This window comes from Lepisma saccharinum, chromosome 19, assembly GCF_977018435.1.
Source record: "Lepisma saccharinum chromosome 19, izLepSacc3.1, whole genome shotgun sequence".
NCBI lineage: Eukaryota > Metazoa > Arthropoda > Insecta > Zygentoma > Lepismatidae > Lepisma > Lepisma saccharinum.
Genome location: NC_139247.1, coordinates 60,690,581 through 60,715,225, shown reverse-complemented (window position 1 = coordinate 60,715,225; position 24,645 = coordinate 60,690,581). Strand labels below are relative to the sequence as shown.

General features: G+C 35.4%; 1 protein-coding gene across 3 annotated transcripts in view; it reads left to right on the top strand.

Annotated features, from left to right (window-relative positions):
• LOC146002879 (myotubularin-related protein 10-A) overlaps nt 1–20,690 on the top strand; it is a 39,174-nt gene extending 18,484 nt beyond the window's left edge. For all 3 annotated transcript variants that reach the window (XM_083140909.1, XM_083140910.1, XM_083140907.1), the window contains 9 exons: nt 438–593; nt 1,135–1,259; nt 5,270–5,404; nt 8,914–9,075; nt 10,554–10,699; nt 13,289–13,435; nt 15,436–15,608; nt 17,303–17,473; nt 18,869–20,690. In XM_083140909.1, coding sequence (XP_082997035.1) covers nt 438–593; nt 1,135–1,259; nt 5,270–5,404; nt 8,914–9,075; nt 10,554–10,699; nt 13,289–13,435; nt 15,436–15,608; nt 17,303–17,473; nt 18,869–19,600 — 1,947 coding nt within the window. In that variant the 3' untranslated portion in view covers nt 19,601–20,690. The remainder of the gene's footprint in view (nt 1–437; nt 594–1,134; nt 1,260–5,269; nt 5,405–8,913; nt 9,076–10,553; nt 10,700–13,288; nt 13,436–15,435; nt 15,609–17,302; nt 17,474–18,868) is intronic.
• The last annotated feature ends 3,955 nt before the right edge of the window (nt 20,691–24,645 follow it).

The window sequence follows — 24,645 nt, the reverse complement described above, 5'->3', positions numbered from 1 at the left end:
GATGTTTTCAGCAAATTAACAATATTTTTTAAAATAATGTAATTGCTTTTATTTGGATACATGCTAACATAAATTTATAAACCCAGTGGTAGTGTACGTGATTAGTTTAGTCCAGAAAACCTGTTGTAAATACCTCTTATGGTTTTCATGATATACATTTTCAAAGTTTGCGTTGTGTGACTTTTGAAACACTGTAGTATGCACAATTGCTAGTAGGTATTTCCTGGTGCCTGATTTTCAGAGCTGGCACCTAGCTTTGAAGAAAATTTTTCAAGCACTGCTCCAAACATGTGTGGGGACCTGAGATTCAAACCGATATCACCCATTGTACTATGTGGTTATATGTGTTATCTTTATACACATTATTATGTTAACTGTGTGTCTCATCTTTGTACACACAAGTATGTTAATCGATAACATTTTCTTTCCTTCTGTAGGATGTGGGATATCAGCAGAATTACTTCCTCGGAGAACATGAAGTGTGCCTGTCAAATGTTGACCAGGTGTTTCAGATAACTGGCGACAAAAAGAAGAAGCTTTTGCCTGGGAAGAATGTGCCAGGAAAAGTCTCAGGATTGCAAGTTGTGTGCAAGGTTTGTTTAATTGAAGGCAAAAAGAGGCAAGATACAGTATGAAACTAGTAAGGTGTTTTCATGGATGACCGTGCGTAAGGTATAAAGTAATTGTGAGGATCCATGGAGATTTGATGTAACAATACGTAGTGTTGCACCTTAGAATAACCCACTAGTTGCAGTTATTAATTTATTTTCTTAACTTTTCTAAAGGCAACACACGCTCTTATTGCAAGATTAACATCAATTCATGTCTGCGATATATACAGTGGGTGTCCTCTTAACCGGCCTCGGTTCAACTGGTCATCGGTTTAACCGACCTCTCAGCTGAGGGAAAAAAATATTGATTTCTTCTAGAATATAGTACAGCCTTTTTTTTTCAGATGAACATTACTAATGTCACTAGTAACAAGTACAGTGTTATCTTAGCTATAGTAGATATTGTATTAAATTAACTATTTTAAATTTGCATTAGTTTAGTATTCATATATTTTTATTTTTATTATTTCATGTGGATATGGTATGTCGACAAGAATTATTTGTGTGTTTTTATTTATTCTAGACCATGAGGGTTCTCACATTCAGCTTTAAATTTTCACCTGTAGGGCATGGGAAGACTTTAACAAATGCCCTTTTGCATCATGCCTTTCCTCGAAGACATCAGTTGCTGTTTGCATATGATTATAGGTATGTTCAAAGTACAGGGTGGGGCACGGGAACCGGGCGAATTTGAAAAAGTCACTAAAATGTTAATTTTGCAGGGAAAAAAATTATGTACAAAAATATATACAGGGTTCCCACACACCTGGAAAACCTGGAAATCTCAGGGAATTTGAAAAAAAATACAAATCTCAGTGAAATCTCAGGGAAAATCTTGTAATTGATTAATGGTTCCCAATGAAGCAAAACTGAGGGATTATAATATGCTCCTGTCTGTGGATAATCCAGGCTGTTGTAGCATTTCTCTTTCAGCAAGGAACTCGTATCTATTTGTTTGTCTGTTTCTTGTTTTTAAATGTGATTCCAGGGCTGGTGACCAAGTGTATACCCTCATAAATTTTGCACTTTTTAAAATTTAATTAGCCGATTTCGATCTTTTACATGACGTAAAATATATTTCAGGATGTGGAAAATGCATAATAAAGATAACCTGATGTCCAAAGTTAACCAGTGTTCATCTGATTTCCCTTATTAGGGAGTATTTTTAAGTTTTTTCTTCCTTCTTTTGCAAAATATTAAAAAAATGGAGTGTCCTGTTTAGGGAAATATTTATTTTCTGCCATTTTTTGTGTACAATATTGTTGATTGTGTATTTACTGCATTTAGAACAGAATTTTAAATATTTACTTACTAGTGCCATATATGAATTATGTACTGTTCATAAATACTTGTTCATATTTTAAGTTTTTGATCATGTTCAACTATTGTTATAGTCATGACATGACATGTGAATTTTTACATGCCTCAAAAGCTCACATATGTGTAAAATGGAATTAATTGTAGGACCAGCAGATCTACATTAATATCATGTAGTGAAATAGTTTTCTCAACAGATATGCCAGAAATTGAATATCATGAGGTGAAGGCCAGTCGAATGGTGTATACTTAACCCCCCATCACACTTGAACTTGCAACTGTCACTAACTTACCATTACGTACTAGCATTCCTCACTTTTTCATCTTAGATTAGGCTCGTTTTGGAGCACTGTTAAGTTGGTTTTAATTTTATCACATGGCAATGCATTTGTGGAAAGTGGATTTTCTGTAAATTAGCAGGTTTTAATAGAAAACGTGGAAGAGAGTCTGTTGTGGCTATTCCAGAAGTTTATGATGCAGTGAAAGTGGTAGGAGGAGTGTCAAATGTAGAAGTAAGCAGAGATATGATCCAGAGTGTTAAAGGTGCATGTATTAGATACGAAGAAGCATTGCAGAAAGAAATGTGATCACAAAGACGACAAAAGGAAATAAATGAAATGTAAAGCAAGTGAGATCCGTGCTTTACAAGTCAAACACCAAAAGATGCAAGAAGAAGCAAAGGCTATTTCAGAACAATTAAAAAAAATTGAAGCTTCTGAGAAGTAAAGTTTCGTAATTTGCTGTATCAGACATTAAGTACATTTCTTGTTTTATATAACTTATTATTCCTTTTTAAATCGGTACTAATAATTGTCACTTCATTTTTATATGTTTTAAAAATTCCAATAATTCGTTTGTCTTATCTATTATTGTACATATTACAGATTAATTGATATTGTATCCATTTATAAACATGTATGAAAAGTGTGAAAATATTTCAATGTTCTATATCAGATATGTTAGAAATTGTTTCAGAGTTGTTTAAAGTTCTAGAAAACTGGTAATCTTTGTTCTTAATTACTTGCAAAGAAGTGTAATTTTATTTTATTATTGAACTAGTTTGGTTATTTGCATCAAAAAACAACAGTAATAAAGAAGGTGAGGATGGTATGGCTATGAGGGGAAATGGAGGAGGCCATTGTAAAATTATAGTAGTCATTTACTGTGCATTCAATACTCTGGAAAAAATATGAGGATTCTGGAAAACTCAGGGAAATCTCAGGGAAAATGGATTTGGAGTTTACGTGGGAACCCTGTATATAGTGAAGATCATAGCATTTTATGATAGACATTCAAATGTTCCATTAGTAGTAGTTACTGGCAATTACTAGAAGTTTTGTTTCTGTTGGATTACCAACAGTGAGTGAACTTTGGACAGGGAATGCTTACACGGTATGAGGAGAATGAAGACATGGTGTTGTTGATGAGTGATGAAGCTCACTTCCACCTAAATTGGTTCTGAAAATAAACAGAACTGTCACTACTGGGCTGTGAAAAATCCCCGACAACTCCATCAGAAACTCCTCCACAGCCCAAAAGTGACCCTGTGGTGCGCTGTTGGTAAGGTTGGCATCATCGGTCCTTATTTCTTTGAGGAGAATGGTGTTACTGTAACTGTCAACACTGATCGTTACATGCAGATGTCAAACACCTTTTTGGTACCTGAATTATGGAGGAGGAGGATTACTCGTCAATCAGTGTGGGTTCAGCAACATGGCACCATGGCTCACACAGCCAGAGCCTCAATGACTGCTCTTCGAGCTCTGTTCCTGAACCGCGTCATTTCCAGATTTGGCGATGTTCTATGGCCCCCTCGATCCCTGGATTTGTCCATGCTTGATTTTTTTTGTATGGGGGTACCTGAAGTCGCACGTGGGTCACACACACTAGATCAGTTGAAGGAGGCTATTCGTTAGACCATCGGCCAAATCGACAAAGACATGCTGGAGAAGGTGGAGGCCAATTTCCATGATCGCCTTTAAAGTTGCATCCGTGAAAATGGATGCCATTGGTCCGATGTAAATTTCCGCACATGAATAGCATAAAATGCTATGATCTTAACTATATATTACTGTAAATAATTTTTCCCTCAGCAAAAATTAACTTTGTAGTGACTTTTTCAAATTCATCCCGTTCCCGTGCCCCACCCTGTTCTGTTTTCAAATACGTGATGTTGCTCATAGGTTTGTATTCTGTTTCTGTTCAGATATTTTGTCACATTGTATTGAGAAATGTTTCAAAATCACTAAAAATAAGGGAAGCAGAATTGTAGACATACGAGAGTTATAAATTGTAATCAGTAGGGAGACAAATTTATGGTAAATAAAAACTGAGGAGAGCGGTAAATAAAATGTTAGATCAGCAGTATATACCAGCGGTGTAAAAAAAAAATGGCACACACTTTTTCATCATGAGAGGAAACAACATACAAAAGAGCTATAAATTGATAAACTACTTCATATACTATACACATACACAAGTACTTAGCTGTCCAACCAAAAAGAAAACATCAACACAAAATCGCTTCATTTCTAAATTGCATATCTCAAGTGATTTATTCATTGTATGTTAAATACAATAAGGATATCCTTGCTGTACAACAAATAAAATAATCACTACTGCACATACACAAACACATGTTGAAAATCACATGATTATAAACAAAATTCATTCATGACTGAACACAAATAACACCATTGTTTCCCTTGATGTGCGGGAACAGACTAATCTTATCGCTGCTACAGCTAGCAAGTTCAATGAAACTGGAAGTTGAGTAGACATTCGGGGGAAGAAAGGAATGCAGCTTGACAGGGAGCGAAGTTTTCGAACTGAGATTATGTGCATGTGAAATCCCAATTTGCAGCGTCTTCCTGATGTGATCGAAGATAAAACGTTCTTCAGCTGCAAGTGGTAGGAAACTTTAGGCAAACGTTTCCCATTACAAATCGACAGTTTGCGCGCACAACCTCGATTGCCGGTTTTTGCGTTTTCTACTTAATTTGATGATATTTCACGGTTATTTCACGAAAAAGCATTCATTTCGTGGAAAAGCACACATTTCGCAATACTTCGCGAATAAAACTCATGCATATTTCATCATTGGGGTGTAGTTACGTGCAGAATGTTCAAAATTGCATCTTTTTTTCACATTTCGCAATTTCGCGCATCACGAAAGTTCAATGTCCCTAGTAATCAGTTATGATTTTTCTTGTGTGTAAGCATGTTTTCCCAAAATGTTGCATCGAAAATTGTTTTTATGTAGTTGTAAGAACCATAGACTACAAGAGAAACAAATATGATTTTTTAGTTAATTTTTTCCCCCTTTTCTCTTCTTTCTCCAGAGAACCTTCATATCATAATCCCAGTAAAACTGGCTATTTCCGTGATCAGATGGAATGGGTTGTTGAACTGAAAAGAACATCTTGTCCTGGATGGAGAGTGTCCATTGTAAATGACAATTATGAGTTATCTCCAAAGTAAGTACTTGATTCCAGTAACTAAATATCTCCATAAATATATGTTCAGTGTTTTTCTATTAACATCATATTTCTATTGATTAGTTTCATATTGATTTTATCAACTCTATTTGTTGTGTATACATATGGAATGAATTAGTTAATCTACAGGCATGTAATTTTCTGTGGAATTCACATTGAATTCATTACATATTTTTTATGGATATATGTTGTTTTTGCAATAACTTGTACATTTATTGTAACAGTATTCTGGACAAAAGTGGCATACACTTTGTGGTCTAATGTTGGAAATATTTATTGCTCAAGGAATAGATAACAAGGTTGGAATTGCAAATAGTCAACTTAGACATTTGTTTGGAGAACATATTTCTGCCAGGCAGGTGGCATTGCCACCGTGAACCCCATCTATATCCAACAGAATTATCTACTTGGTTAGTTTAATAGACTTACACAGTCACAAAACTATTGAGAATATCTGGTCAATTGCGAAAGTGAACCACATGAAGATTCACATGAATGCTCTTGAATGCATTCTAAGCATTTGTAATTTTTCAGATTTTGAAATAACATTGCGGTTTTTTGAAAGGAGAGGAGAATTAAAAAAAAGAAAGCTTCACTGGCATTGGCCAAAGTTCCAGCCGAGCCTTAACTTCCCTTAACTAATCTCAGTGACATGCGGTGATGTCCACTATTGGGGTAACAATCAATGGCGTGCCCAAGGTGGTTTCGTGTGGGTTATAACTCCTCCCCCCTTTAGGGCCCAGTATTCCTTAAGGAACGTCAAAGACAGGAAAAAGATTGCAAAATGAGGAATGACTACTAAAAAAAGTACACATAACTCCCGCCGTCTTTTGAAAATCAAAAACGATTTGATTTGACTACTAAGCCAGAGATCATGGGTTCGAATCTTGGCTTGGCTATGGGTGTTCTTTTTGTGTTCCCCTTCATCAATTTTATCATATCATCTTTGCGATTAGCCAAAAGTGGCGGAAAAGCGAAGTAAAATAAATCAAACAATCAATCAGTGATTTGATTTGATTTTTGTTACTTAGCGTCGCTTTTTTGTCACATTTGGTTAATCGCGAAGATGATACGATAAAATTAATGAAGGGACACACACAAAGAACACCTATGCCCAGGTCGGGGTTCGAACCCGAACTCCTGGTGTCGTAGCGGGCTGTGATACCACTCGCCCACAGTTCGTTGATTTGGTGCTTTAAATTCACTTTATGAACAGAAAGACTTGTTGGGAATGGACCTACAGTTTAAAGTGGGATCCGAACCACTATGTACCTCCACTGGATACCTATCCGGGACCACTTGCACTCCTTCATGGAGGTCGGCCGAGAACAAAAATGAGTGGAAAGCTCTTAACTATTCGGATACGTAGGTATCAGTAAAGCAAACTGCATTTTTCGTCAGTGGTAATCTTCAATTGGATTTTTGAAAGACCATCTTTGTATATGATTAACGTTTCTTCAAAAACTTTGCATTGCTTGGTTTCCCTAATTTCTCCATCTCACGATCTTGTTACTGAAGGATCTGGGCTCGAGCTCTGGCCTCTGCATGAGTGTTTCTTTGTAACCACCCTTCACCCGTTTAATTTAATCAACGTTCATTGTCATGGCAGAAAAAGTGATGGAAGAGCAACGCTAAAAAAAAATTCCTCCCAGTACATCTGCAGGGCACTGTGAAATCAGAAGTCCAGAGTTCTATGTTTACGGTTGTCCCTCATGACTTCCATAAGCTCATTAGCTACTTATTGCGATTAAATCTATACAGCTAGAAAAGGTGGCAAAAATTCAATATATTAGAGGAGATAAACAGGTAACAACACATTTTTTGTAGTTTCTTCAATAATATTCATTTTCCTTTTTGAGTTCTGGGATACATTTTTCATTCCAAATTATTTCATTATTCACTGCAGAGTACAACACATAGGAACAAGAATGCACGTTCTTTGTGAGGGCTGTTCATCAATTTCATCATATCATCACTCATCCTCATTTTTGCGATAACCAAATGTGGCAGAAAAGCGAAGTAAAATAAACCAAACCAGTAACAACAATTAGAACGTGCGTTCTCTTGCCCAAATAAATACATCTGTATTTATGACTGTTTAGCTTACCCATTTTTGTTTATTGGAGGCCAAGAGATTAGTATATTTAAATAAAACACTACTAAAACGAGAGAGAGCATGAGCAAATATTTGTTATTTAGAGAATAAAAAAGAAAGCATAACATTTTTTTCTGCGCATAATACGTTTCCATTTCATAAATAATAAAAGTACATCCGATATTATACATACATATTGTACAACTTGTAAAAAATTGTGGTGTAAATACAGAAAACGTAAGTACTGCAGAAAGGTTTTCCCCCGAGTTCTTTGATTTTCAAACGAATCGAAGGGAAACCAATCCCCTATCTGTTCCTATAGGAGATAGACTGGTGGACCTGAAAGCACGAGCTTTCAACCATTGCAGCGGGGTGCGAGGGCTCAAGGGAGGTAGAGGCTTAAATCTTCCCTTTCCCTTCCGGGGGCTCTTTCTACCTGGAACCGGTGATGTGGAGGAAAAGCCAGCTAGAGTAGCTGGTAGGAGCTTGCCTGCTGAATCGCACCGAGGGATGAGATGCAAGTTAAAGAAAAAGTGTTGCATATGAACTGTGGCTTCAACAAGACATTGTGATTTGAAAATAATTAGAGATTGATTGATCTATCTCTGCTAGACTAGCTACTGCTCAGTTCACGTCACTGACTAATCTATTTGTATAGTTAAGAGGATGGATGCTATCCTCCAACAGTAGCCTCCCCTAAACCTAGACAAGAGGCAAGCTCACTCCATCTGGTACTATGAAAAATTCCACATAGAAAAAAAGCAACATCTATTCCAAGGAAGCTAAGCAAAACAGTCAAGCAAATAATGCAACCTAGCACCACAGCATCACTAGCACTGCCAAGTGGAAGAAATGTAAACTACTGTGTGACAATTGCAAAGAAAGCATCAGTGCGATACAACCTGCATCCAAGACACCTTAGACAACGAACACAGTGGGCTTTGAAAATTAATAGGTTGAAATCAGCATAAACAAGGGTTCAGTGATTTTAGTGTAATGAAACAACATGAAAATAGAAGGCCACAAAGGCTATCAGTGTTTGGGGGTTATCTCATCCCTATCAAATGACATCGCCTCAACACTGCCTCGAGGCAAAGGCTCACCATCTGACATCAGATCAGTTCCTGCTGTTTTTTATTTAGTGATGAGTTTTACCTTTTATCCTGACAATAGGATTGAGATTTTGATAGCCATTTTTGTGTTGTTGGGTGTTAGGTTCCTGTTTCATGATTGTAATGTAGGTAAGACAATTGGGATGTTGGTTCAAAATAGCATAGCTTGATTCATATAATTATTTATGCTTTCTTAGATATTATATTGATTCTTTGTATTGCTTTGTAATGAACTTTCTATATTTGGTTTCTAATGGATTTGATTTTTGTTATTTTTACAGCCTTCCTCAGTACATAGTGGTTCCAGAAAGTGTACTAGACTGGCAGCTGGGAGACGCAGCTCGACACTTCAGAGGTGGACGACCCCCTGTCTGGTGTTGGGGGACTTCTGAGGGTGCTGCGTTAGTAAGGATGGCTGATATTCTACCCACCATTAATGACAGGTAATTAAAGTATCAGAGAACCAAAGTTGGCTGCAGTGAGAATATAAATAAACTTACCGATGCATCTTAAGTGAGGAGAGCTGAAGATGTAACTGTATGTTCGAATTTGGAACCTTATCATACCAGAATACTGACTTTATGAGTGCATTTCAAACCCCACATTACAAGAAGTTTTCATTTGTTGTCATTCTACACTAGATGGGGCTATATATCTTTGACTATAAATTTATTACTTGGAAATAATCCATTTAGGACCATCTGAGTTTGTCTTGACAGTTTCTCCATGTGGTCAAAGGCATTATAGAATTCAATGTAATATTAATAATCGTGTTCTGGTTGCTGTTGCACGGAATGGTGTGAACGGTACAGACTTATATCGAACTACGTATACAGAATCACAGTTTGTTCATTACATACTTTTTTCTTTTTAATAATAATAATTTAAAATGTTTAATGTATAAACCTGTTTGGAAACTCCAGACAGGCTAGACTAGCTCCACCCACTTTTGGCAGTATAAGTCGTTCTTGACATTTTGAGCTTGCATGGATTGTGAGACATGTAAATTGTTCCAGTGTAGTCTGGCTGGGATCACTGTCAAGCCCAGCAGAAAAGTACATTGTGGTGGTAAAGCTTGATGTGACTTTAAACCAGTCTCATATTCCTGTTTCTTACTATAGTTTCAAAAATTACTTTAAACTCATCTAATAACATTCGTAACATGAAAGCCGTAAAATCCCTGCATTTTTTGGTAGTGTTGACATCAATGCCTTCATTTACATTCAGTTGACCTTTGTTTAAATACTGTATATTAATATTTTTTATGATTTGATTTAATAAATTATTTCATACACTCAAGTGATTAAATATTTGATTAAATCTGCACATTGGATGGATAACATTTATGATGAAATATATAGAGAGCAGAAAACATGCACACAACACAAACCATTGTTTGCAATTTTGCAGCAAGACATAGTGTGTATGATATTAAGGTAAACCAATTGTAATACATTGTCTAGCTTATCAGGAATTTTCAAACAAGCCCAAAGATAGGTTTGAACCTACCATCTACCTGGAAGAACTTTGAATGTACTAGCTTAATCTGTTTAAGCTACAAGATGCTATACTCTCATTGCAGAAGGGAAGTTATGTTTGAATGTTATTTACACGATACATCTATTTTGGCAAATACATTTTGTGGCTTGGACATCACTGACAATTATATGTTGATTCATTGCGTAAAAAGGCAAGCTAAAAACAAGCGTCAATATCACACCAATACTCAGATTGTTCCAATTGTTCCAATGCATTTCATAATCAAATGTAATCATTTTGGTTCACATCAATACTTCATTCTTTCACCAGAGGATAATACTTTTTTACCATTTATATTTAACTTATTCTGATGTATTATATTTAACCAAACAAATATTATTGAACTCAATTGTGTAATTATACATATCCATCCTTTTTTTAGGGTGCAGGAAAATGTAATGCTAGAACATATACGAAAGACACACCCCAATTTGAGGCAACCAGTCATTTTGGATTTGCATCATTTACTACCCTCACCAAAGGATGTTCAGATTAGTTTTGCTAAACTTAGAGACCTATGTTCTCCAGGTATGTATCTCTTCTCTCTTAAGAATTTGGTGCAATTGGCCATTAGATTGTTCCATTAAGTCCTTTTAAAGCTATAAATTATCAAGTTCTTTGTCTACATCTGCAAAACATTATATGTATGTAATTAATTACATGGACATTACACCAGTATAGTTTAGTGTAATATGTTTTAAAAGTTTGCAGAAGAATCCTTGTAATATCCACGGTTGTTTTATTTTATGATTTGTGTGAAGAAAATCGCATGTGTGAAACAAAATGTTCCTAGTCAGTTCTCACATAAGTTCCTAAGTCATCGTGTAACACTAATAGGTTTTGTTTTGAAAAAAGAAACTGTGTATTTTTAGCATTTACTTAATTTATAAGTGGCAGAAAAGTGATGCTAAATGACAAAAATAGAAATACAAATTGTTGCCGTAGGACACCGACAACATTTCTAACATGTAGAGAACATCAGGGGGAGCAACTCTGATGAATGTTTGGGTTGTTGTGTCTGTTTGTATCCTGTATATATGCAACTGTGAAATGTGACAAATAGTTTAGCTTCATATGTACAGACTGATCACTGATCTAGTCAAGAGCAGTCTTCTGGAGTATGAATGTATCTGGACAAACCTTCCAGTCTTTCTATATTGCAAGAGAATCAAATACAATAAGTTACATGTGTATATATTGTGACAAATACATGCATCTTTGGGGGATATGCATGGTGACTTGATCCATTCATCTGTCCATGACGACTTCATATCATTTCTTCAGGATGTCTGATAAGTCACTCCCTATCTTTACTTGATTATAACTTCTTTATTTCCTAACTCATTCTGTTGCAACTAGTGTCATTACATACAGCAGTTGTTTCCTAACAACCATGACAAGAGGATGGAGTTTGCAAAAAAAACTTCATCATAGACCTAACTGTTTGACGACCTTCTGTGGTTTGATGAGGCAGTGTTATACGGTTAGGATTTTATTAACAGGTTCAACTATGATTATTGGGTGGGTGACAATCTTCACATTTGTGTTGAGAAGACACATGGACATCTGAACATATGGTATGGTGCAGTAACACATCTACCTATTTGATTATGAAAGTGTTGAGAACGTTGGGGTTCATTTTGCCGAACAAAACCTCAAGGAGTGGATTGTATAACAACACTAGTTGGAACAGAGTTGGTTAGCAAATAAGGAAGTTATAATCGTTTCAAAATAGAGAGTAACTTCTCAGATCCCTTGTAGCTTCTTCTTTGACAAATAAAAATAAATGTCAGTGGCAACTGTGAAACTGCACTAGTGTCAAAATGCATCAATGAGCAGAACTTCAGTGAGAAAAGTTTTTCACCTCAATTTCTCTACACAGTGTGAAAGTTTATTGATGTTGTATGGTAACACAATGTGTATGCATAGGTAAACAGATATGCTTTAAAAATATGGTGCCTTATGATGCCAGGGATCCAGGATTCAAATCCCAGCCTGGGCGTAGGTTTCTTTTTATGTTGGCCTCCCTGGTGGCACAGTGGCAGCATCGTTGCCTTGTAATCAAGGGGTCCCAGATTCGATACCTGGTGGAGACACATAGTGGTTCGGATCCCACTTTAAACTGAAGGACCAGTCCCGATTAGCCATACTGAGCATAAAGTGAACTTAAAACTAGGGCTGATCCGATACAACTGGTATCAGTATGGGAAATTATCGGTTGGAATTCATCTACCGATACTAGCTTATACCTTTCCGTCATATTGATCTTTCACAGGGTTTGCAAAAATGCTGCGAGACACTTTTGCAGAGTCTAATTATCCAGGATATTATGCAAAATTCAGTTTCTTTCTTTTGCACCAATTTTTTACGAAAAACTATATTTTGTTATTACATAACATCAATTTTAATATTCTGAAGCAAATTTCTTGGTATATTGATTGGAGAAGAATATTTACACACCAATATTGATCAATATTTTGCAAAAATTCTAATTATTGCAATTTTCAAGTATCGGTATCGGTATCGATGGGAAATCTGTAAGAGTATCGGTATCGGTTCAAAGTGGTATCGGCTCAGCCCTACTTAAAACAGCAACTCAATCAATCAATATTTTTTGTGTCCCTTTCATCATATCATCTCTTTGCAATTAGCCAAAAGTGGCAGAAAAGTCAAGTAAAATAAACTAAATCAACCAGTCAATCAAAAATATGGTGTTTCTTGAAACTGGAACTAATAGTTGATTTCCTCTTTAAAATGTGCCCTTAAACAGAGTTGAAGCAAGTTGAAACAATGCAGAATGATTTGGAAATTTACTTGAAAATATATGGAAAAGTCATGGAATCAGTTTTTGGATCAGTTCACCATCATTTGATTTTATTTTGGTATATTTTTATATGTGGTGCCGGCCCCCATGGTGGAGTTAACACATCGTGCTACGATGCCAGGGGTCCCGGGTTTGAATTCCGGGCTGAGCATGGGTGTTTGTGAGTGTCCATTCATCAGTTTCATCACTCATCTCCATCTTCGCAAATTAGCCAAAAGTGGCACAAAAAGTGAAGTAAAATGAAGCAAATCAATCAATCAATCTAATATGTGTGTGTATTTTTTTGCTTGCAGATACAGTAAGGCAGTTTTGGATGCAAGATAGTCATTTTTCAAGTCTCCTAGAAGCAAGTAAATGGCTTCATACAGTGACAACTTGCCTTCAGAAAGCTTCAGAAGCTGCAGACCAGTTGCAGAGTGGTACAACTATTGTGTTGCAAGGTAAGAGGCCCTGGTTGGTTTTCAGTACTTTTTTTCAAATTCTTCAGCTATAAAAATAAATGTAGAGTGCAGAGTTTGTAAGCATAATAAATAATATGGTGTTATGACTAATTCTGATGCAATACACTTGAGATTTGTTTACATGTTAGTACACTTACGCATGGCCCCTATTGGTGGTATGAGATATTCACATGAGATGGTTAGTAAAGGTGTCAGAACTGGTTTAACCCTCCCGTTGCCAAGCTTTTCAACACCATTATTTTACCAAGCGGGGTATTTTGACTACCCCAATACAATTTTGTGATTTAGTATAATATTTGTTTTTAGATTCTGTTATTTTCAATGAATAGCTGTATTTAGTATTAAAATACAGTTCTTCAAATTATTAAAAGTATTTAAACTGAACATAAACACCGTATGGTGACACTAGTGCAGCGTTGCCATGTATGCACGCTCTAATTCAACTCAACAATAATAACCTGAGACAATAGAGAACAATATGTTATTTGAGCTAAACAATGGATGTATGGTAAAACTCAACAATGGAAAAACTAAATAACGAAGATGAATGAGAGACATATTTCGTAAAACCTTCATTTTTGACAAATAAGAAGAGAAGACATTTCATACCAAGCGGGGTAGTCTCAAAACCCCACCAATCTATCCCGTCAATAATAACTATAAAAACAAAAAAATTGAGTCAGTCATTAGTGTGAATACAATTTAAAACATTTTAGGACAAAGTCATGAAACCACAAGTATGTAGCTCTTTAGATAAAATTATTATAGGGAAAAATCAACCTGGGGTAGTCAGAATACCCTGTTTGGTAATGCGAGGGTTAATCAAGTTGCTGTTAAATTTTTATTGTCCACTGTGTGTTTTCTGTGTGTACTAGTTTACATTTCTTTCAAATCACCTTTCTCTTGTAATGATTAGAAAAGTCTTTGTCATATCATAAAATTTACTAGTTGATTGATTGAGTTAGTGTTTTAAGTCCACTTTATGCACAGTAAGGCTAATCGGGACCGGACCTACAGTTTAAAGTGTGATCCGAACCACTATGTGCCTCCACGGGGTATCGAACCCGGGAACCCTTGATTACAAGGCGACGACACTACCACTGTGCCATTGGGGAGTACTTTTTAACACTTTCCAGTACCAATTTTAAATGATACTCGTATTAGTGTCAATACTCTTACCCAGTGGCAGCGATTAGGGCCAACCATGCACTTTTTGCCACCGCACTATGGTCTGTTGCTCCCCCCTTCCCCCAGTTTTGGCACCCAATTGCTACTACTGATCTTACAAATTCCTGGAGTGGTTAGCACAGCACCCTAACCTGGACTGGGTGTTCTTCCTGAGAGCCCAGTCATCAATTTCATAATATCATCACTCATCCTCATTGTTGCAAATAGCCAAAGGTGACAGAAAAGCGATGCCAATAACGAAGTCAAATCAACATTAAATCCTACCTATATCCACTGATACCGATGCTTGAAATTTGTGTTCGGTTGTTCCATGTTATTATGTAAGTATTCCATTCCAAATATATGCATCAACTTGCTTTAAAATATTATTTTTCTTGTATTAGTTTCGCACTAAAGACCTCTATTGAGTGTCCAGTGTCTTATGTGAACACTATAAAAATTAAATTCTTATCTCTTGTAGTTTACAGCTGTTACAAGCATAAAAACACAATTTTTGTTGTAATTTTTGGATATGTAATACAAATACAAAAGAAATTAAAAAATCAATATTCATACAAATATATTTAATTTTTTCCAGTTTTATACTATTCAAATTGCAAATTTTATAATAGACGTGAAAATTATCTCTGATAGTCATGAATGAGGTGGACATGCCTATTACAATTTATTTACATGCCCCTAAAAGTAATTGTTGCATGATGCAAAGTATTGAAGTTTCACATTTCATATTTGCATTACATAAAGTTGTGGAAATAGAGCATCCTTTTAACTTAATGCATCTTGCTTTTCAGAAGGCGAAGGAAGAGACATGTCTGCTGTGATTTCGAGTTTAGTGCAACTGATTTTGGACCCTTACTGGCGTACAATTGAAGGATTTCAGTTGCTGGTACAAAAGGAGTGGGTGGCATTAGGTCATCCATTTTGTTTGAGACTGTCTTATGTTCTTGCTCCAGAAGGGGAACAGGTATGTAAATTATATCTAGACCCGTAGTTTATAATAGTTAATCATAGAAGTAGTTATATTGAAATAGCTTCTTTTGCATCTGGAACATGATTGAAGTGTTGTTTTAAGTCCACTTTATTCACAGATAGGTTAACTGGGACCAATAGTGTAAAGTAGGATTCAAAACCACTTTGCAAAGTGCCTCCACCATGCCTTTTTAATCATGGAATTATAAATATGTTGCAGGATTCTCTGCTAAAGTGTTAAGTACCAGTATGATCAGGAACTGATAAGAGTATATGCACTGGTTCAAAATATTGGGGTGCAACGGTACTTTCCCACAAGCACCCAAATGTCAACATCTCTTCTACGTAGCACACTCTTGACTGCATTTGTGCAGACAATCGAGCTTCCAACATCTCGACTCACAGCCAATATAATTCTTTGTGGGGTTTGTGTTGTGTCCACATGTGTTTGTGATTGTCCTTTCATCAATTCCATGTTGTGACTTTTCATCTTCATCTTCACATTTAGCTAAAAGTGGCAGAAAAGTGACATAAAATGAAACAAATCAATCAACAAGTGAAAATGATATCCTAATTAAATGTAGAAATGTAATAAGTTGAATTAGAAAAGAGTAAAGCTCCCAATAGTATGCATGTATACCTCGAATGAACATTACAAACGTACACACAGAGCTCCAAACAGATACCATACTCTCAGTATAGGAATACTGCATAAATCATCCCCTCCAGCTAGAATAATTTTCATAAACATGTTTAACACAAGCAACCTATCAACCAAGCATCCATTCCACTTATGAATTTCAACTTCTTGCACTGTTTACACAGGAATCTAAATTGTGCAATTTTGCAGATGCCAGAGGTTGGCTTGGTAGTTGTGGTAGAGTACTTGCAGGGCATGCCTAAGACTCAGGTTTGATCCCTGATTGGGCCACTTTTTACATGTAACTTTTCAGCAAATTGTAGTATGCATATATCTGGAGCAGGGCCACCAAAAATTATTTTGCTTTTGGAGGACCAATAACTGCTTCACACATTGGTTATGGGCAGTGGCGGTGATTGGGTTCCAAAACTAGGGGGCAATGTGCCAAAACTGGGGGGCAAAGTCAGTATATTTCCTTTTGTAGATAAGGTTTAGCATAGTGCGGGGGCAAAAGTGGCATGCCCCCCCCCTGCCCCCCTAACTGCCGCCACTGGTTACGGGGCATGTTGCACTTTACGTACACTACCAGATAATACTGGGAAATGAAATTAGAGATATTTAACTACTAAGGAAGGTAAAACTGTGCAAGCTATAGTTTTGTTTGTGTTCCTGCTGAAAGAATATGTGATGAGTAAAAAAACCATTGATGTTTTTGCAGTATATCGATGTGTACATCCAAATCAATCTTCTGCCATGTAATTTAAACTGGCAGACAGACCATGTGTAACAACTTCCTGGAAAGTTTGCAAGAATGGTGACACCCAGAGATCGATTCTGGTTCTTTTGCATATTCAGGCCAGGGCTGTACTAACTGATCCAGCAAGGAAACTTTGTATATGCATATTTTTGAACTTTGATTTACACATGAAATTATTCTCCTTCTGTGGCATTCTCAATATTGCATTACTACAAATGTGCATCTTTTTCAAGAGATGACAATTTTAGTACATTTATATTTGCCAAATTTTAAACGTATGTTATCATTTCAGTCACCAATTTTTCTGGTCTTCTTGGACTGTGTGTGGCAGATGTTACAGCAATTTCCAACCGCATTTGAATTCACTGAAACATATCTGACAACGCTTTGGGACAGCATTTATATGGGGATATTTGATACCTTCCTGTTCAACTGTGAAAGAGAGAGAAAAATTGCTTCTTCGGTACGTATATTTATGTAATCAATTACTTATCATTCAGTAGCGTAATTCATTCTGTTGTTTTATTTCACTTGGATTAAGAGAGTCCAATGGTCATACCTAACACATATGAGAAAAAACTGTATGCAAAAGTGACACCCAACCACATCATCACACCCTACTGTTTTCTGCATGTGCATGCCAATAGAGTGTGCATTTGCTGTTGATTTAGTGCATATTTGACATTCATCACTCATTTTCTTTTATGATCTACTAAGCCAATCTCTGGCCTCCCCACAATATCCACAAGGTTTGATAATTGTCACCATTTCAGTGTATGTGTGTGTGTGAGAGAGAGAGAAATGAGTTGGTTTGAGCAAGTTCACTTTTTTGCACAGTTCGGCCATTGGAAACTTGACCTACAGTATAAAGTAAGATCCAAACCACTATGTGCCTCCACAGGGTATTGAACCTGGGATCCCTTGATTACAAAGCAATGGAATTATCACTATGCCATTGGAGAGGTCCGTGAGATAATAATAATAATATTATAGCAAAAGTATCATTGCATGACTTACAATTTTTACAAACTTATTACAGAATAGAGAGGTAGAATTTGCTCATGATTTGTAAAGAGCTCAGTTAATTGGGACTGGAGCTACTGTTTAAAGTAGGATTTAACCACTATATCCCTCCACTGGTTATTGAACCCTAAGACCCCTTGATTACAAGGTAACAACAATACCACTGTGCCATCAGGGAGGCCTGTATTTACACTATTGTCATGCATCTACAGAGACAATAAAAAAAATGACCAAATTGTCCACTCAACGACAGACTATTTGTAGATCCGAGAATTTCATCAGTATTAAGAAATATTGGTAGAGCACTGTTAAATTTCTCCAAGCCCGAGTGTAGTTTTTGTATATGCAAATAATCATTACCTTCATTCTCCGTTATTTTTATCACTGAATATACATTCAATTCAAAGTATTGTATAATTGAATCAGTTATTATATTTATTATAATTATTATGAATGAGTACAATGCCAGATGTAATAATAATATTTATTTGAATTTGAACCAAGTTGTGACTACAAAAAACATTTTAATTTTGTTAGTATCTGATTGATTGATTTGGTGTTTTAAGTCCACTTTATGCAGTCAGGCTAATTGGGACTGGGTCTACAGTTTAAAGTGGCATCCGAACCACTGTGTGCCTCCACTGGGAGAATTTTGTTAGTATCTCATGGATGAAATTACAACTGTTCTTAGCCTGTGTTGAATCCATTGTCACACTTCAGTTTATAGAATGCTGTAATTGGGTATCAGTCTGTTGTGTTCATAATAAATAAATAAAGGCAGTAGTGTTCCATTTTCTTGTGTTACAATCATCATTGACACGTGGCTTCCTTCCAGGATCACAACAATCCGTTGCATTTGAGAAGTGTGTGGGATTGGGAAGAGCAGTTTACGAATCAGGATATTGCACTTTTTAAGAATGTCTTGTACACCATTACTCACCAGCTCGAAGAAGAAAGCATTACAAATGGCGTCAATCCACTCCTAGCAATGGAAACTAATAACTTTTCTCGTCTTAGACTGAACTCAAATCACAGGAACTCTACTCCAATGAAGCGTAGCTCCATGCCAGCCTCCGTTCATTCTTCCATGGGCATGGAGGTGGGTGTTAACCGCTGGACGTTACGCAAGTGGCCAGTTCATAAAGTTTTGCCTATTAAATTCCATATCTCAGATGTAGAGGTGTGGCACCAGTGTTACTATCGATGGCTTCCGACGTTAGAGATTCCAGGAGGCGGTCCGTTGCAGATAAATTTCCAGTTCTATCTCCTTGTGGAAGAGATCACGCATCTACAAAGAAAACTGTCCTCGTTGCAGAAAGGCAGCAAACCGCTTACTGGTGGTGCAATGGTTAATTGCGTCTCAGAAGCATCAATCGGTGGTGAAAGTTCCCAAATCAAAACTTACCTTCAGAGCAATTTGAATTCCTTCTTCCCCTTCAGTCATGGTGGCATAACCGACCAACGACCAGGTGCATCTTCCAAATGCATTGAACTTATGTTCCAAAGTAGTTTTTTGTTCGAAGAAGATATGTGCGATTCTCAGTCACTTCTGAATGCACCTGATTGATTCTTCTTTTGACGTGTAATGTACTAACATGTGAAGCACCGTGCATGATACGGTATGGATGTTCAAGTCTCCTACATACTCATGATATATAGACCAGTAGATAGATATATGCGAGTATATGTAAATAGCATAATTAGATTGCCTTCATGTACATGGAACGTCAATACCTGTTTGTCCACTGGTATTATTGCTGTTTCCTTTAAAATATATATTACACCAATGTTGTTGATTTATTGGTTGATTATTCTAAAAGATGCAAAGTGACAGTGATAACCTACATTGTTATTTTCCAGACAATAAATAGCTAACATGCAATTCCATTACTTAACTAATCTAATATAATGGATATTGCTGAATAATACAAGTGTTCCAGAATGATCGATATATGTAAGGCAAGCTATATTTTGTACTGGAGTTATGCTTTCAAACAAACATTTCCAAAATTTAATGGCTTTTTTTTAATGCCATACAGAGTAACTCTTAAAGAATTCTTTTCTATGTGCATATCTGATTTTAGATATTGTGATGCAAACTAAATGTACAATCAGTAGCATTCTAAACTGTGAAAGAATAACAAAATATTTCTCATAAACTGTAAGTATCTCAAGTGACTCACTGAGATGCATTAGTAATACTATTGAGTACATAATGTTGCTTATTTTTGTGGTTCCATAAAATAGTTTCCTACAGAAGTTTAAAAGAAATCTGTTTTTAATCTATACAAGAATTTGATGTTAAAGGTGATTTGTAATTCAAAGTGTAATAACTTCTTCCAACCATACCAAACAAATTTGGTGTATTTTTTTGTTTGTTATATGTTGATAATTCCTTCCACTTGATTGCCCTCATAGTAGAGGCGATTTTTAAAGCATTTTTGCGATTAGAATTAACCAAATAGTAACAATGCAACATTTCAGTTAACTTGTAGAATACAAACCTAAAAATAGCATGTGCATTGAAACACAAATTGAGCGTGGAAGAAGTATCATTTAGTCTTGTTTTCCGAAACTCTGGTACAATTTTCTGCTTAGCTTTTTTTCCCTCTGTCCAAGTTCCAAATGCTCGATCAATTACACAGCCTTGCATTTTGGGGAAAAATATTGGATGATTTCAAATCAATAGGTGGAAGTATTTTGAATGCTGATCACGGAAATGACATCCATTGCTTCACCTTTAACTTCACTTCTCATTTGGACTTCTTACAAGATTAAGCATATACCAATATGTTTGTTCTTCATAGCCTTCGTAATTATTACTAAATAAAATAATATAGTTCACACTTAAAAAAAATGCATTTTTTCTCACGACAAAAACAATAAGGTAAACACATTAACATGGATGGTTAAACACCCACTAAAGACTCATGCATACATGCATGATTTCATTCTTTGATGTGTTTAAACTTCACATGTGAATTTCTTTATTTGAATATTTTTGACTGAAGGAAGTCTTGGTATACAATTAGGAAAGTCTTGGCAACTTCACACTTGAACAGTGCTCAATAAATCTTCTTCAGAGCTAGGTGCCAGCTCTGAAAATCAGGCACCAGGAAACCACCTGCCAGCAATTGTGCATACTATAAGAAGCTGAGCCGGCACAACACCAGGGGACCCAGGTTTAAATCCAAGCCTGGGCAGTGAGGTTTGTGAGTGTTCATGCATCAGTATCATCATATTATATAACTCATCCCCATCTTCGCAAATTAGCCAAAAGTGGCACAAAAAGCGAAGTAAAATTAAGCAAATAAATCAATTTATAAGAAGCTGAGCATCACAGTATTCAAAACATCGCTAAATTATGTGAGAAAAATTGGAAATGCAAGGTTTGGGGGACAAAGAGTAAGACATATTACTGATTCTGTGGAATGTTCACAACGTTGATAAAAGAAAATCATTTGCTAACTTACGCTGTACTGCAATTTGAACTTAAAATCTTCAAAATTTCATACATGCAAATTAAAAAACGGCAATATTAACAGCAAGAGATCAGTCGCCAGGCTTCAATCTTTAGTCGCCATGGTGACCTGGCGACCGGGATTTTTCAAGCCCTGCACAAGAACCATTATTTTATTTTATCATCTTTAACTAGTAATTGAAATAAGATATTTGTTTAATGCACATGCTATTACAGTGTGTCAGAGCAAAGTTTGAAAATTTATAAGGCAGGTACATGGCATTTCATTTCAATGAAATTAATAAAAATTTTATGTGCACAGTAATTGAGCAAGTAACCAACATATCAGTGCATTATGTTTACTTTTTGGAAGTTGATTAGTTGAAATTATAATCAATTCTGATTCATTAGTACATACTAGGGATGGGCCGATATGAAATTTTGGCCGATACCGATAAAGTACCGATATAAAATTTACCGATACCGATAACCGATATTCTACCGATCCGATAAAAAATTAGAAATGGTCCTAGAAGAACCTGAAATGTTAATTGATCTCCTTAATAAATGTGTGTTTCGTGGTGACTGCAGTGCAAAAGAAGTTGAATATTTAGACACTTACTTTTTTAGATAGAAGGGCATGGAGATTATCCATAAAAATTATAACAAAATGGCAGAATTTTGCACTAAATTATAAGATATTTATCGATATATCGGATCGATAAAATAATCGGTAATTTTACCGATACACCGATATGCCTATATCGGCCGATACCGATAGAGTACCGATTAATCGGTCCCATCCCTAGTACGTACATATCTTTTACATTTACATTTTTATAAATTTTCTTATATTTTTTTTTTTTTTTGCCTATGAATTGTGTCATGATATGTATTGAAAATGTAGTACATGTGTGTGCAAGCATGTATGCAGATGATAGAGCACACATGTTGGTCACTTTGCATAAAAATTTAGTTTCTACAAGTGTGGTATTTGATTTTGTTAGTTTTTGCATATTAAAGAAAATGCTCCTTCCCAATTGAAGGTAACAGTGATATGTTGAAAATTTCACTGAAAAAACAAAAATGAATATCATATTTGTGCATTTGAAAGTTACCTTATTATCAAGATAATTGTTAGTGTAATTATTATATTTTGCTTATTGCATTGATTGACTGATGAAGAAAAGTTGTATCGATTGGAAATATGCAAAGTATGAGCTGTTATACATCAGACATTTTAATTGGTTATGCAGGGTGAGAAGTAATGACAAAGTAATACAAATATATTTTCTCCCATTAAAATTTTACATTTTTAGCAGCAATAAAAATGCAAGAGAAAGATAATTTGAAAACATTATCCATTTTTCTTGGCAGCCTAAATATGTATAGTTTAGTCAATAATGAACTACTGTTATAAACCATATTTGTAATATTTATTTTGGTAGTTAATTGATGTAAAAATGTGTTGTTATATTTAAGAGTAATTTTATGAAGATTGTCAGTTAGCTGTGATGTATATAAGACAGGATTAGCAAGAATTTAATATTTATGGTAAGCCTAAGGCATTGTATTATATTTAAAGTGTTTATTTTTAATGGGAAATACTGTTATAACAAAACATTAATAATTTATATTAAATTCAGGGAACTTGTACATATTGGCATTTGGTTTGTTTGGAGAGTGATTGTTACATTATAGTGTTTCTGGAAAGAAAAATGAATATGATTATCAAGACTTGTTATGCATGTAGCTGACAAAAGTGTTATTCGGATTGCTGGAATTGTACATATAAGAGAACTTCCTTTATTTTTCACCATAAGTCACTCGTAATATAGTGTTTTTAAATGATGTATTTGTTGTAAATTATTACACTTGTAGCTGTTCTTACATTATTAGAAGTGTCTTTCTTTCTTGAAATAGTATTTGTGTTGAAGTTCTTTGATATCAAAGAAGAAACAAGTTTATTTACTGGAAACCTATTTGGAAATAATATTGTAATATAAGAATTTTGTGACTTTTTGTACAGTAGTCTTCAGTTGTGTTTTTTTAAAAATAATTACAAGATATTCAAGTTCACACTTCACTATTGGATGTTTTTTAAAATGTTTTATAGGCCAAGTGTTTGCTAGAGCTGACAATGAACATACATGTCCTGTTATTTCATTCACCATATTGATCAACATATGCTAATATCTTGCAAATATTGAAAGAAAATAATTTTATTTGCATAAAATATCAGTTTTGGTGACCCTCTGCCACTATTTCCAAGCAACTGTTTTTTTTTAACAGATTCTCTAGGCTGTTGACCATGCGAGTGCTGAAGTTCCCCTCATGTATCGCCAGGGAATTCTAAAGACTTATTTCAAATGCTTAATTTCATTCTAGATTTTTTCTGGTCTTGAACCTTGATAAACTACTATCCTGTATCAAAATAACGAAAGGAAGAAAAAATCCCCAGATTCAGCTGCCTTTTGCGAACAAATGATCCCCACCTCACCTTACTTTATGTAATTCCCCATTTGTTCTCACAGTACTAGGCCAGTGTGGATACTTGCTTAAGATTGAATCTCAAACATCTTGGGCAGATAATAATTAAATCAGACTAATTTTGCCCAGCTTAATTCTGGATGTACTGTACCAACCCCAAATAATGTTTGTGCTATAGCAACACTGTTAGAAACTAAGATTTAATTTCAATGGCAGTTGAAAAAATATGTTATTTACAATTGACATTTCAAATATTTAACTGGTTAAAACACTGCATGTATTTTTAAAGCTACTGGTAATATACAAGAATGTTTTAAAAATTCATTGTTTCAGTGAAGAGAGATTGAGTAGAAGAAAGGTTGTTACCAGATTGCTCAAGGAAGTTTCTCCATGAAATCTGTAATTAAGGCATCTACTTTTAGGTTAAACATGGTTATTTTTTGTCCTTGTTTTTGGCTTTTCCATAAAAAGGGCCAACACGTTGGATTCTCAACACAAGAAACAAAACTTGCTGTAAACTCTAAGTTCTATTTCCATGTAACTTGAGAATAAAAGGTGTCAATGCATAATTGAATGGCAGATAGAAAAGAAAGAACTCTGAGAATGTTAGAATCTTTTCAAGTGTAATTAAAATCCAGTGTTGAAAAATAAAGACAATATTT